The 16,098-nt window shown below is 36.4% G+C and overlaps 1 protein-coding gene across 1 annotated transcript in view; it reads left to right on the top strand.

Moving 5' to 3' along the window:
- LOC145240384 (uncharacterized) overlaps positions 1-16,098 on the top strand; it is a 569,837-nt gene that overhangs the window by 260,974 nt on the left and 292,765 nt on the right. Inside the window, exons 59-64 of the mRNA XM_080103965.1 lie at positions 3,051-3,119; positions 4,208-4,777; positions 11,495-11,563; positions 12,653-13,232; positions 15,158-15,189; positions 15,335-15,397. Of these exons, the coding sequence (XP_079960091.1) occupies positions 3,051-3,119; positions 4,208-4,777; positions 11,495-11,563; positions 12,653-13,232; positions 15,158-15,189; positions 15,335-15,397 (1,383 nt within the window). The remainder of the gene's footprint in view (positions 1-3,050; positions 3,120-4,207; positions 4,778-11,494; positions 11,564-12,652; positions 13,233-15,157; positions 15,190-15,334; positions 15,398-16,098) is intronic.

Here is a 16,098-nt window from a genome sequence, read left to right as displayed (position 1 = left end):
TTCCTATCAAATTAGAAAAAGGTTTACTATTATTGTAACTTTCTTTAAAAATACATTTTTCTCCATCATTCTTGAACTACTTTTTTCAAATGTACATATTCTATCAGAAATAATATTTCCTTTGCTAAATTCTAAGCGTTTTTAGATGGAAATTGTAATAAGCAATTCAATGGTAATCAAGCAGTTATATATATTAAAAATAACAATTAATGTTTTTTTTAATTATTAAAAATATTCGTATTATTGAGAAAGCTTAAATTTTGTTAAACAAGCTTTGTCACTTCTTCACTAATTATGTGTTTAATAGGAATCAACTTTCATTTTTTTTATAAAAAAAAATTAGACATCTCTGAATCGACAATGGAAACATTTAATGGCGTCATTTTTTTTTTAATATGGACAAATATGTTTAGAGAATAAAAAAAAATTATAGAATTTTACATGTAGATATTGTACAATATAGACATTGATATTTATCCCATCCTAAAAATTTCAGGAAATCAGTTTGTAAACAAATATGCAACAAAATCTTGTAGGCTGTATATTAAGATTAAATATATAAGAAATTCATATTCTTATATAATTTAACTAGTAAAATCATAATGAAAATATTGTGATGTTTATCTTTAAAAATCTGTCAATAAGAATTTTACAAGACGGGATATATCATAGAGATTTTTGTCAAACAAGTTTTATTTTTAATAGTATTTAATGTATTTATTCGCTTCCCCACCAAAGCAAATTAGGCACAAGGCCGTTTTTAATGTGGGGTAAAAACCAGCTCCCCTAAAAGTAGGCAAAAAGGGGGTAGTCTGGTTACCAAAAAAAATGATTGTCCCAGTATAGAGGGTTTCCCCTCCATTGACTGGCACAAATTATCTTAAGTGCAGCATCTGCAGAACAGATACTACACTTTGATCCCGGCCCGAAGTCCAAGAACACCAGGGTATTTATTTGCTCCCCCACGAAGCAAATTAGGCTCAAGGCCGATTTTTAATGTGAGGAGTGAAGGGGAAATGGGGACCAACTCCCCGGGGAGTAGGGGAGCTGGATAGTGACAATTGGTATGAAGGGTTGCTCCTACAGTGACCAAGGTCTTATATGTGGGGCTGCCCCCACATATGGTCTTTGATTGCAGTATCTGCCGGAACAGATGGTATTTATTTGCTCCCCCACCGAGCAAATTAGGCACAAGGCCGATTTTTAATGTGAGGAGTGAAGGGAGGGGGAAGGGAAAAAGGGGACCAGCTCCCAAGAGGTGGGAAATGGGAGCTGGTTAAAGGTCAGGCATGTGGGGTTGCCCCCACATATGGTCTTTGCTTGCAGTATCTGTCGGAACAGATGGTATTTATTTGCTCCCCCACCGAGCAAATTTGGCACAAGGCCGATTTTTAATGTGAGGACTGAAGGGGAAATGGGGAACAACTCCCCGGGGAGTAGGGGAGCTGGATAGTGACAATTGGTATGAAGGGTTACCCCTACATTGACCAAGGTCTTATATGTGGGGTCGCCCCCACATATGGTCTTTGCTTGCAGTATCTGCCGGAACAGATGGTATTTATTTGCTCCCCCACCGAGCAAATTTGGCACAAGGCCGATTTTTAATGTGAGGACTGAAGGAGAAATGGGGAACAACTCCCCGGGGAGTAGGGGAGCTGGATAGTGACAATTGGTATGAAGGGTTACCCCTACATTGACCAAGGTCTTATATGTGGGGTCGCCCCCACATATGGTCTTTGCTTGCAGTATCTGCCGGAACAGATGGTATTTATTTGCTCCCCCACCGAGCAAATTTGGCACAAGGCCGATTTTTAATGTGAGGACTGAAGGGGAAATGGGGAACAACTCCCCGGGGAGTAGGGGAGCTGGATAGTGACAATTGGTATGAAGGGTTACCCCTACATTGACCAAGGTCTTATATGTGGGGTCGCCCCCACATATGGTCTTTGCTTGCAGTATCTGCCGGAACAGATGGTATTTATTTGCTCCCCCACCGAGCAAATTCGGCACAAGGCCGATTTTTAATGTGAGGACTGAAGGGGAAATGGGGAACAACTCCCCAGGGAGTAGGGGAGCTTGATAGTGACAATTGGTATGAAGGGTTGCCCCTACATTGACCAAGATCTTATATGTAGAGTTGCCCCCACATATGGTCTTTGCTTGCAGTATCTGCCAAGCAAATTAGGCACAAGGCCAATTTTTAATGTGAGGAGTGAAGGGAGAGGGAAGGGAAAAGGGGACCAGCTCCTGAGAGGTGGGAAATGGGAGCTGGTTAAAGGTCAGGCATGTGGGGTTGCCCCCACATCTGGTCTTTGCTAGTCATAGCTAGTCATAGCTTGCAGCATCTGTCGGAACAGATGGTATTTATTTGCTCCCCCACCGAGCAAATTAGGCACAAGGCCGATTTTTAATGTGAGGAGTGAAGGGAGGGGGAAGGGAAAAAGGGGACCAGCTCCCGAGAGGTGGGAAATGGGAGCTGGTTAATGGTCAGGCATGTGGGGTTGCCCCCACATCCGGTCTTTGCTAGTCATAGCTAGTCATAGCCAGTCATAGCTGCAGTATCTGTCGGAACAGATGGTATTTATTTGCTCCCCCACTGAGCAAATTAGGCACAAGGCCGTTTTTAATGTGAGGTAAAAACCAGCTCCCCTAAAAGGGGTCACTCTGGTTACCAAAAATAATAATTGTCCCAGTATAGAGGGTCTCCCCTCCATTGACTGGTACAAACCATCTTAAGTGCAGTATCTGCCGGAACAGATACTACACTTTGATCCGGGCCCGAAGTCCAAGAACAACAGAAAAAAGGCAAGCCTATGTAGTATTTAATAAGAAGTGGGATGTAAGGAACTATTACATGCTTTAAAGTTGGTATTGAATAGTGAATAATAGAAGCCATTCTAATTTGCACAACAAAGACATTAAAAGAATTTTTTCCTATTTGTCTCTCTTCAAGTGAATATTATAGATATACATACGAATATATTTAATTTTTCTATAATTATGCATATAAAAATATATATGGATGTTGATATATTTTATTTTCTATAAAGGAGGTGCCATACAACCATCTCGGACACCAGTGATTCGATTTCCAATCACTGCAGTCCCTCCTAAAAGAGGTGAGATTATTGCATATCTATTTTCTTTACAGTTATACGAATGAAAATATACTCACTATTTTACATTATTACAATAATTATACTTATTGTATATCAATATTGTATAATATAGATACTTGAGTTAATAGTACATTAATATAATAAAAATTTCTATTATACCTGATCATAAAAGAGTATTATAATTAAATATATTTTGAACCATATTTTTATTTATGCTAATTATAATAAGCAATAACTGTTATAATTACATTAAGCATTGTAATTTTAGAATAAAAGGTTAGTTATAAACAATGTAATAACTAAATTTTATATCATTCATTGATAATATATATTGTTATTTTCTGTTAATGTCTTAAATGTACAGATTAGTTGTTAATAATTTGTTGCATTAAAAATGTTATTTTCAACTAATCTAATTATAAGTTTAATGTTAAATCGTGTTCTATACATTTTCTTGTTGTCATTGTTGTTGAGAATGTTTTGTGTCTCTTTTTCTCGTCTTTCTTCTCGCAAATACCTTTCAGTTTGTGTTGTCATAATTCTAAGACATTCTGACGTTTATATGTTTAAAATAGTATCGAAACAAATTTACGTATATTTAAAATAAACATTCAATTTTGTTTCTGTCAATTGTGATTGACAATGTATTGTGTCTTTGTTACGTCCTTTCTATATCTAAATATCTTTCTATTCATCTAATCATTGTTCTAAGATGTTACAACTTTTTTCTGTTTACAATAACATGAAAAACGATTTCAATGTATTTAAATTTACCCTTTATTTTTTCTGATAATAAATTAAAATAGTGTTAATTCTATGTGATTATTAAAATGATGATTAAAATTCTAATATTAATAGTACCATAGTTTTCTCAATTTGTATTCGTGTATAAAATGTTTTTAAATTTTCCCCAAGGCAAAGGGAAAATACAGCAATATGAAATTTAGAACACTGATTGTATATGTTTTGTTATGTTCAATGGTTATATATGTCATGTTATGTCTCAAGTGGTTGTAAATGTGTGTTTGTGTTCAAAGTATATTTTTCAATGTTCTTTTTGAGTGATTGGTTATGTCAATATTATTTAGGTGGATGTACCAATGCTCAGTCTGACATCGTCTTCATTTTGGACTCGTCCACTAGTGTTACTGCAGTAAACTTTGAGAAAATGTTAGATTTCATTGTTGATTTTGTATCCGTTGCTGACATAGACAGTGGCAATATGCGATTTGGTGCTGTACTATACAGCACAGATGTGGAAATTCAGTTCAACTTGAATGAGTATAACACAAAACAAGATATCATAGATGCAGTAAAGAAGATCCAATATGTTTATGGCAGTACAAATACTTTTGGTGGACTCAACGTTATGCGCACTCAAATGTTTACACAACAGAATGGAGACAGACCTTCAGTACCAAATATTGCTATTCTTATCACGGATGGTGTATCAAATGTAAATGCGTTTGATACAATTCCTGAAGCTGAAAAGGTTAGAGCTGACAACATCTTCATCTATGGTATTGGAATTGGATTAAAAGACACTACTGAATTGGGCCAGATTGTATCAGCACCAATTTCTGAGAATATGTTTATAGTGAACGGTTTCGAAGAACTTTCTGTTTTGAAAGATGAAGTATTTGAGCAGTTTTGTCCAGGTAGATATGAGCATGAATAATATCACTTGATTATGCTTTTTATCTTTGCTAAATCAAATCAAATTTCATTTACATTTTCATATTAAACAATATAATATAACGAAGTGTAAGCAGGTGTGCTTGTGAATATGCTTGTGTAATTTAACTGTGATAATGAAATATACTACATGAATGAACATTTCAGCAAACAATATTTATAAATAATTGTTATTGTAACTGCATGAAACGTCCGAATAATTCCAACTTTTAATTACAGTTTGTTTTTAATGAACTGTATTTTGAAACCTATTGATAGAAAAAATTACAATTAATAATGTTCTGTTTTTCAATTTTAATGATTCTATGCTTTCTTATTCTAATCTATTCTCATCAATGCGATAAATGTTTTGCAATTATTGTAACTTTCTTTTGCAATAATTTTGTCTCTTGGTCCTTCTTCAACTACTTCCTCTTACTGCATACTCGATCAGATATAATATCGACTTTGCACAATTCTAAGCGTTTTAAATGGAATTTGCAAAAGGGAGGGCTCATAGTGCAATTGATGAGACAATTTAAAACATTTAAGCAATATTTTCCAGATAGATATGAGCATGACTAATATTACTTGATGAGGCTCTTCTCTTTCTTTGCTAAAACAAATCCAATTTCATTTATGTTTTATAATAACTAATATATAATATATATTGAAGAATATGCAGGTGTGCTTGTGAACATGCTTGTGTAATTTAAATGTGATTATGAAATTTGTTACATGAATGAAAATTACATCAAACAATTTTAATTAATATTTTTTAAACTGCATGACATTATAAAAAGAATTACAATTTTCAATTACAGTTTGTGTTAAATGAACTATTGTTTCTCAATTAAAGTAAACATTAACTTTGTTTGTAATATATATTCCTTATAAACACTGTAAATACAGTTAAGGAATGATTTCTCGTTTCTAACATTTTGATGGATACAATAATAATTAATACTTTCTTCACAACATACTGACCTTATGCCTTTTTATTCTAATCTGTTCCTATCAAATTAGAAAAAGGTTTACTATTATTGTAACTTTCTTTAAAAATACATTTTTCTCCATCATTCTTGAACTACTTTTTTTCAAATGTACATATTCTATCAGAAATAATATTTCCTTTGCTAAATTCTAAGCGTTTTTAGATGGAAATTGTAATACGCAATTCAATGGTAATCAAGTAGTTATATATATTAAAAATAACAATTAATGTTTTTTTAATTATTAAAAATATTCGTATTATTGAGAAAGCTTAAATTTTGTTAAACAAGCTTTGTCACTTCTTCACTAATTATGTGTTTAATAGGAATCAACTTTCATTTTTTTTATAAAAAAAAATTAGACATCTCTGAATCGACAATGGAAACATTTAATGGCGTCATTTTTTTTTTAATATGGACAAATATGTTTAGAGAATAAAAAAAATTTATAGAATTTTACATGTAGATATTGTACAATATAGACATTGATATTTATCCCATCCTAAAAATTTCAGGAAATCAGTTTGTAAACAAATATGCAACAAAATCTTGTAGGCTGTATATTAAGATTAAATATATAAGAAATTCATATTCTTATATAATTTAACTAGTAAAATCATAATGAAAATATTGTGATGTTTATCTTTAAAAATCTGTCAATAAGAATTTTACAAGACGGGATATATCATAGAGATTTTTGTCAAACAAGTTTTATTTTTAATAGTATTTAATGTATTTATTCGCTTCCCCACCAAAGCAAATTAGGCACAAGGCCGTTTTTAATGTGGGGTAAAAACCAGCTCCCCTAAAAGTAGGCAAAAAGGGGGTAGTCTGGTTACCAAAAAAAATGATTGTCCCAGTATAGAGGGTTTCCCCTCCATTGACTGGCACAAATTATCTTAAGTGCAGCATCTGCAGAACAGATACTACACTTTGATCCCAGCCCTAAGTCCAAGAACACCAGGGTATTTATTTGCTCCCCCACGAAGCAAATTAGGCACAAGGCCGATTTTTAATGTGAGGAGTGAAGGGGAAATGGGGACCAACTCCCCGGGGAGTAGGGGAGCTGGATAGTGACAATTGGTATGAAGGGTTGCTCCTACAGTGACCAAGGTCTTATATGTGGGGCTGCCCCCACATATGGTCTTTGATTGCAGTATCTGCCGGAACAGATGGTATTTATTTGCTCCCCCACCGAGCAAATTAGGCACAAGGCCGATTTTTAATGTGAGGAGTGAAGGGAGGGGGAAGGGAAAAAGGGGACCAGCTCCCGAGAGGTGGGAAATGGGAGCTGGTTAAAGGTCAGGCATGTGGGGTTGCCCCCACATATGGTCTTTGCTTGCAGTATCTGCCGGAACAGATGGTATTTATTTGCTCCCCCACCGAGCAAATTAGGCACAAGGCCGATTTTTAATGTGAGGAGTGAAGAGGAAATGGGGAACAACTCCCCAGGGAGTAGGGGAGCTGGATGGTGACAATTGGTATGAAGGGTTGCCCCTACATTGACCAAGGTCTTATATGTGGGGTCGCCCCCACATATGGTCTTTGCTAGCAGTATCTGCCGGAACAGATGGTATTTATTTGCTCCCCCACTGAGCAAATTAGGCACAAGGCCGTTTTTAATGTGAGGTAAAAACCAGCTCCCCTAAAAGGGGTCACTCTGGTTACCAAAAATAATAATTGTCCCAGTATAGAGGGTTTCCCCTCCATTGACCGGTACAAATTATCTTAAGTGCAGCATCTGCCGGAACAGATGGTGTTTATTTGCTCCCCCACTGAGCAAATTAGGCACAAGGCCGTTTTTAATGTGAGGTAAAAACCAGCTCCCCTAAAAGGGGTCACTCTGGTTACCAAAAATAATAATTGTCCCAGTATAGAGGGTTTTCCCTCAATTGACTGGTACAAATTATCTTAAGTGCAGTATTTGCCGGAACAGATACTACACTTTGAGATATTAAATCTTTTATTCATGTTAAAAAAATACAGTAAAATTAACGGTGAACAAAAAACTTAGGCACATGGCCAACTCAAAAGGGGGGATTTTGGGGGTCGTTGGTCATCCTTGTCGCTCCAGAACTAAACAAAGTCAAAAGTTTCTCCCAGCTAGTATCTTCTTTCACCATAATACCGCATTCACCCTTTCATCTTGGGGGACGTCCTAGTAACTCCCAATTTTTAAAACATTTTTTATTGACGTGTAAAAACAAAAAAGATAACAATAAAATGGTAACAATAATTCATTTGTGTCGAGGGAGGGGGAAGAAAAAACAAAAGGTGATTAGTAGGACCCTCCCAACCCCGTCTAGTTGATAGACTGCCCGTTCCACTAGGTTTGTAAAAGGAACCTCGCTTCTGCGGGTCAGTCTCTAGGTGGGGATGCCCTCTAGATGGGGGTGAATGGAGAAAAGAAAATTTTGTGGGTAAGGGATGGAGGTTAGTTTGTATTTCTTTTTCTCCAAGATGGGTAAAATTTAGAGGAAGGGGTGAAAAACAAAAATTGCAGGTAAGAGGGGATGGGGATCTTGGAGGCTTCCTAATCGGGGAGGGATGGAACACACACTCAGCTAGCTGAGAGACTACTTGTTTAATTTAACTTTACAGAACTGCGCGTTCCACACCTAGGCGGGGAACACGTATTCGAATTTGGCTCCTCTTCGTACACACAGACTTGCCACATGTATCCATCTTCTGTCAAATGCCGCGCGATGCAGCCTTCTTCTATCACATCTGATCTTCACCCGTAGTTGGTGTTTAAAGAACGCGATCAGATCTTGATCAGAAAAAGACAACACCCCCCGGCAACCTTGCAGACGCGACGTCCAAATCACCATTCTCGCCACGGCCAGAATCGTAACGTAGACCATTTGTCTTTCCCGGTCCCACGGCGGCCTCACGTTGTCCACAACATTGGATACAGTAATTGGGCGAGGATGCTCAGGATCGATGCGAGCCGTCACCCCACTGACATACGACCAGTACTGGCGGAGTTCGCGGCAATCAAAGAAAGCGTGATCCGTAGTTTCCACAGCCGTTGTCCCACAACGGGGACAATCGGGCGACTCCAGAAACCCAGAACTGCATTGTATGTTGTTGAGTGGAAGTGCATTTCGGGCCAATCGCCAGGTCAGAGAGAACTCCGAATTGTTCAGATGACTCGAACCTGGCGCCCAGCTCCACGCGGAGCGGATCTCACTCTGCTGCCACCCCAAACGCGCGCATAGCGGGTCGTCAGCGGCCTCCCTCACTAGATCCCTGTGGAGTTCCCTACGGGTAGCAGTCACAAGGTCACTGGACCTTGGTAGTCGTTTTAGCGCGGCTCGGCACTCTTTCATGTAGGCAGATTCTCCCCGCGGCCTGCGACGGCTCTCGATGGAAGGGTCGAGAACGAGGTCGGGGAAGGCGGCAGTAACCACGGGGTGCCACGGTTGGTCCTCCTGCATATAGTTGCTCAGGAAGGCCAGTCTCTCAGCATCTCGATGACACTTCAAGTCCGGCATTCCCAAGCCTCCCTCACACGGACGTTGAATACAGACCTGTCTGCTCACCCAGTGTCTTCCTCTGTCCCAAAGGAGCGAGGACAAGAGTTCGACGAGAGCTTTTAGGTGTTGTGCAGGCAGGGGAAGTACGGCCAGTCGGTAAAGGATGAGAGGAAAGACGTAAGTGGCGCACGCCTCAGCTCTACCCTTTAAGGAAAGTTTCCTAGGAAGCCACGAACTGACTGCAGCCTCCACCTTTGACCGTACCTCCAACCAATTCTTGTCAAGCTGGAGACCCGGTCCGAACCACACGCCGAGGATCCGGACCGGGCCATCTGTCCAGCTGAAGGGCGCAGGGAGGTTTGCGTTGCCACTCCATGCGCCCAACCGCAGTCCTACCGACTTGTTGCGGTTTATCTTGGCCCCTGTAATTCTTTCGTACTGTGTGAGTGCCTCCGACACGACCTCAATGTCTCTGGAGCCCGACACGAAGATCGTGACATCATCGGCGAACGCGGATACCTTGGCAGCTGAGCCGCCAGGCAGAGCCATTCCGCGCAGGGCCGAATTTGCCTCCCCATGTCTCAGCTTGCGGAGAAGAGGCTCCAAAGCCAGGACATAAAGCAGGGGCGACAGCGGACAACCCTGACGAACCGACCGAGAGATAACAAAGGGTTTCGAGCGCTTTCCGTTCACTTGCACGACAGCCATGGGCTGCCGATACATTATGGAGATCCACTTGCAAAAGTCCGGTTTAAAACCGGCGGCCTCTAAGACAGATGCCAGGAAACGATGGTCGACCCTATCGAAAGCTTTGGACTGATCTAAGTTTATCAGCGCGGCTTCTGTGTCGTCATCTATTCCCCCCTCTAGGATCATGCGGATCAGGTGCAAGTTGTTCTGAATCGATCTCCCCTTCACAGCGTAGTTCTGTTCTGGTTCAACCAACTCGTCGATAACAACCTGCAGCCGATTCGACAGGACCTTGGCCAAAATCTTCAACTCTGTGTTTAGCAGAGTTATGGGCCTGTAGTCATCTAACTCTTCCCCTCCATGCCCGTCACCTTTCTTCAGCAATGTGATCACTCCCTTGGTCACCTGCCCTGGGATGGATCCCTGAGCAAACCAATGGTTGAACATATCCGTCAGAAGAGGCAGAAACATGGGCGACAGCCTCAAGTACAGTTCGTATGGCAGACCATCAAGTCCTGGCGATCTGTCACAGCTGACCTGCTTCAGCGCAGTAAAGACCTCCTGCTCCGTCACCCGGCCCTCGCAACCAGCCGCTCTAGCCGCCTCGAGGCGGGGAGAGTCGGCCAAATAGTCGCTAAACTCAAGGACCGGAAGATCGGGCTGCTGCGTAAAACGCTCCTCGAAATGTTCTCGAAACCCCTCGCAGATCTCCCGAGTCGATTCCAGGGTGCGTCCATTCGGATGTTTGATTTTTGCAATATATTTGTCCGAGCCACGCCTAGAAACCTCACGGCGCACGTCTGCATCAGAATTGACTGCTTCGTTGCCTATCTTTCTAAGCCTAGCTCTAACTACTTGGCCTTCGTAACGCTCGCTAGTCTCGCGTAGAAGGTCCTGCTTAGCTAGTTCCTGACTAACCCTATCACCCTCCCCGGTAGCCTGGGCTAGTTTCTGCTCTAGCTTCTTCTTCGTCTTGGCCTTATCTAGTGCGAGGCGCTGGGCATACTTGACGGAGAAGCTTCTGATCTTGGCTTTGAGACCTAACCACCACTTACTCCCGGTAACCGCCCCCACTAGTGCCTTTTTAATCAATTCTCTTAACTGATCTTGGAAGTCTTGTCTCTCCAGAAGGGAGGTGTTTAACTTCCAGTACCCCGCTAACTTAGGCCTATTTCCTAGCTTCAGCCGGGCCATAACTAATTTATGGTCCGTCTGGCCTAGCCAAGTGAACGTGGGACAAGATAAGAAGTCTACACTTTGATCCTGGCACGAAGGCCAAGAACAACAGAAAAAAGGCAAGCCTATGTAGTATTTAATAAGAAGTGGGATTTAAGGAACTATTACATGCTTTAAAGTTGGTATTGAATAGTGAATAATAGAAGCCATTCTAATTTGCACAACAAAAACATTAAAAGAATTTTTTCCTATTTGTCTCTCTTCAAGTGAATATTATAGATATACATACGAATATATTTAATTTTTCTATAATTATGCATATAAAAATATATATGGATGTTGATATATTTTATTTTCTATAAAGGAGGTGCCATACAACCATCTCGGACACCAGTGATTCGATTTCCAATCACTGCAGTCCCTCCTAAAAGAGGTGAGATTATTGCATATCTATTTTCTTTACAGTTATACGAATGAAAATATACTCACTATTTTATATTATTACAATAATTATACTTATTGTATATCAATATTGTATAATATAGATACTTGAGTTAATAGTACATTAATATAATAAAAATTTCTATTATACCTGATCATAAAAGAGTATTATAATTAAATATATTTTGAACCATATTTTTATTTATGCTAATTATAATAAGCAATAACTGTTATAATTACATTAAGCATTGTAATTTTAGAATTAAAGGTTAGTTATAAACAATGTAATAACTAAATTTTATATCATTCATTGATAATATATATTGTTATTTTCTGTTAATCTCTTAAATGAACAGATTAGTTGTTAATAATTTATTGCATTAAAAATGTTATTTTCAACTAATCTAATTATAAGTTTAATGTTAAATCGTGTTCTGTACATTTTCTTGTTGTCATTGTTGTTGAGAATGTTTTGTGTCTCTTTTTCTCGTCTTTCTTCTCGCAAATACCTTTCAGTTTGTGTTGTCATAATTCTAAGACATTCTGACGTTTATATGTTTAAAATAGTATCGAAACAAAATGTTCATATATTTAAAATAAACATTCAAATTTGTTTCTGTTAATTGTCATTGATAATGTATTGTGTCTTTGTTACGTCCTTTCTATATCTAAATATATTTCTATTCATCTAATCATTGTTCTAAGATGTTACAACGTTTTTCTGTTTACAATAACATGAAAAACGATTTCAATGTATTTAAATTTACCCTTTATTTTTTCTGATAATAAATTAAAATAGTGTTAATTCTATGTGATTATTAAAGTGATGATTAAAATTCTAATATTAATAGTCCCATAGTTTTCTCAATTTGTATTCGTGTATAAAATGTCCTTAAATTTTCCCCAAGGCAAAGGGAAAATACAGCAATATGAAATTTAGAACACTGATTGTATATGTTTTGTTATGTTCAGTGGTTATATATGTCATGTTATGTCTCAAGTGGTTGTAAATGTGTGTTTGTGTTCAAAGTATATTTTTCAATGTTCTTTTTGAGTGATTGGTAATGTCAATATTATTTAGGTGGATGTACCAATGCTCAGTCTGACATCATCTTCATTTTGGACTCGTCCACTAGTGTTACTGCAGTAAACTTTGAGAAAATGTTAGATTTCATTGTTGATTTTGTATCTGTTGCTGACATAGACAGTGGCAATATGCGATTTGGTGCTGTACTATACAGCACAGATGTGGAAATTCAGTTCAACTTGAATGAGTATAACAGAAAACAAGATATCATAGATGCAGTAAAGAAGATCCAATATGTTTATGGCAGTACAAATACTTTTGGTGGACTCAACGTTATGCGCACTCAAATGTTTACACAACAGAATGGAGACAGACTTTCAGTACCAAATATTGCTATTCTTATCACGGATGGTGTATCAAATGTAAATGCGTTTGATACAATTCCTGAAGCTGAAAAGGTTAGAGCTGACAACATCTTCATCTATGGTATTGGAATTGGATTAAAAGACACTACTGAATTGGGCCAGATTGTATCAGCACCAATTTCTGAGAATATGTTTATAGTGAACGGTTTCGATGAACTTTCTGTTTTGAAAGATGAAGTATTTGAGCAGTTTTGTCCAGGTAGATATGAGCATGAATAATATCACTTGATAATGCTTTTTATCTTTGCTAAAAAAATCGAATTATATTTGCATTTCACAATGACTAATATATAATATATAATGATAAGTATGCAGGTGTGCTTGTGAATATGCTTGTGTAATTTAAATGTGATTATGAAATATACTACATGAATGGACATTTTATCAATCTTTATACATTTTTGTTTAAATTACATCATATGCAATTCTAATATGATTATTCAATTAAGATTAACATTATTATCTGTGATATTATGTTTGTTAAGAAACAAGCTATGTAAAATAAATTTTAATGAATGATTTATCTAACTTTTGAACACATTTATGACAACGATTATATTTAATTTTATACAGTATTTTAACCATTCTTCTTTACTTCTCTGTTTTCATTTCTGTCTCCAAATATTTTTCCTCTTTTCTTTTTTCTTCAACTATTGCATTTATTTTTAAACGTTCCTTTAATCACAATACTTTCTTTACAATATTTTCGCTGTTTACAAAATAATTTGCGAAGTAGTTTTTATTTCAAATATTTTAGATGTTTAACTTTTAAGAATGTACATGGATACAAATTATTTGAGAATTAAAAGAGAATTTAATGAACTTTAAATGAGTATGTACCATATATTATATACATTGATAACTCATTTTGGGGCAATTGATTTACCCCCCCCCCCCCGCGCCCGAGCCAGTCTCTATAAATACGGCGTATAAAAGATAAGATTTTAAAACCTAATATTTCTAAAACAGTCAATATTATTGAAACAAAATCTAAAGAAAATACCATTGATTTTCTCACTTAATTTACACATTAAATAAAAACGTATTTTTAACGTTGATTCCATTGATATAACTTTATCATATATATATATATATATATATATATATATATATATATATATATATATATATATATATATACTCGGGTTTTTTTATATTCAAAAGTAATGGACTAATGAATTCAACGAGGTTGTTAGATAGTGCTCAATAAAAAGAGCTGATAATACTTGTTTATTGTTATATAAACATGCTCACATCCCGCTGCTACAAATAGCCACTTGTTTCAATCAAACAACAGATATCATCAGGCAGCGACTTGACTATTCAAAAGTTCTTTTGAATAGTCAAGTCGCTGCCTGATGATATCTGTTGTTTGATTGAAACAAGTGGCTATTTGTAGCAGCGGGATGTGAGCATGTTTATATAACAATAAACAAGTATTATATATATATATATATATATATATATATATATATATATATATATATATATTTATATATATATATATATTTGGTAAAACTGGTAATTATTAAAAACTTGAAGAGAGTGCTCAATACTATTGCAGAGCAAATATGTGTTTTATTTTTTTATTATTATTAGACTTCGGCGAGGCGAGGCGAGGTCTGACGAAGCTGTTGGATCGTAAACATGGTCCAACATCTGAAACATATGTAGCCAAACAGATAAAACGTATAATAATAAAACACACACACACACACATATATATATATATATATATATATATATATATATATATATATATATATATATATATATATACATATATATTGAGGATTCGCTTTCAAAATTAGTATTCCTAAGATAAACATGAAGTTAAAGATATAGTGAAAAATTCCACATGCGTTTTTGAGTCATTTTCATATGATTTGTATACAAGGAACTTCCATTTTACTCAGTGTCATTAATCTCTCCCAGATGAGCTGTTGGGTTTGATTTTCAAAATATGCCTACAATACACACAATGCTAGAAAATATATGAATATAAATTTCTTTCTGTCAAAAAGATTTCATATTATGTGTCATTTAACAAAAGATGAGACTAAACCAAAAAATCATATGCTACAAGATTCTGTCTTACCTTGTATATACTTATCCTTTTGAATACTTCATATAGAAAAGATAATACTTACGATAACAAAGACACTAGTAAATATATAAGCATGTTTATCTTTACTAATATGTCTTATTACACGTGAGTGAATTGGAATGTGTCTGTGTGCATACATTTAACTTTTTATATCCTTGTAAATATAAACAGACCTAAAGATGTTTACTTGTTTTTTCTATAAAGGAGGTGCCATAGAACCATCTCCATCACCAGTGATTCCATTTCCAATCACTACAAGAAGTAGAGGTGAGATCATTGCGTATATCTTCCTTACATACACACAAATGTAAATATAATCAATATGCTGTATTACATCAATGATTTTACATTAACCTAAAAATCCGTGGATATAATAAAACAGTGTTATCATATCTGGTCATAAGAAATCTGATAATCATATACAATTTAGACACTCCTGAATGTAATTCATCGCTCTTCCTAAAAAAATACTCTTTAGAGTCAACTTTAAAACACCTAATATGCAGAAAACACGTTTGGGTATAAAATTAATAAAATAGTGCAATTTTTTTTATAAAGTAATATGTTGCTGTTTTTATATTTTAAATGTACAGATATGTCGTTACTGATTTCATGCCTTACCATTATATTTTTCAACTTATCCTGTTCTCTGATATCCATGGGAACATTCTTTCTGTTTCGAATACCTTACATATCATACATACATGCATGTATATATATTCAAGCACGTCTGATTGAACATAACTGAGTTATTCTTTTTCTCGATTTTTCTGGATATCTTTTCCAGTTGCCAAGTGGTCTTTTTAATTTCAGCTGGCATGTTATATAGAATGGCACCCAAAAGTTGCTGTTCAGCCATATTCTTCTCAAGCACTTTCTATCGGTGCATCTGAGCGATTGTTGTTGTTAGCTTTTTTTCTTTTTCTTTTCTTTTGAGGCTTGGTGTGTATATATATATATATATATAT

This window comes from Euprymna scolopes, chromosome 19, assembly GCF_053919585.1.
Source record: "Euprymna scolopes isolate OS-2025 chromosome 19, ASM5391958v1, whole genome shotgun sequence".
Taxonomy (NCBI): Eukaryota; Metazoa; Mollusca; class Cephalopoda; order Sepiida; family Sepiolidae; genus Euprymna; species Euprymna scolopes.
This window is presented reverse-complemented; position numbering and strand designations above follow the sequence as displayed.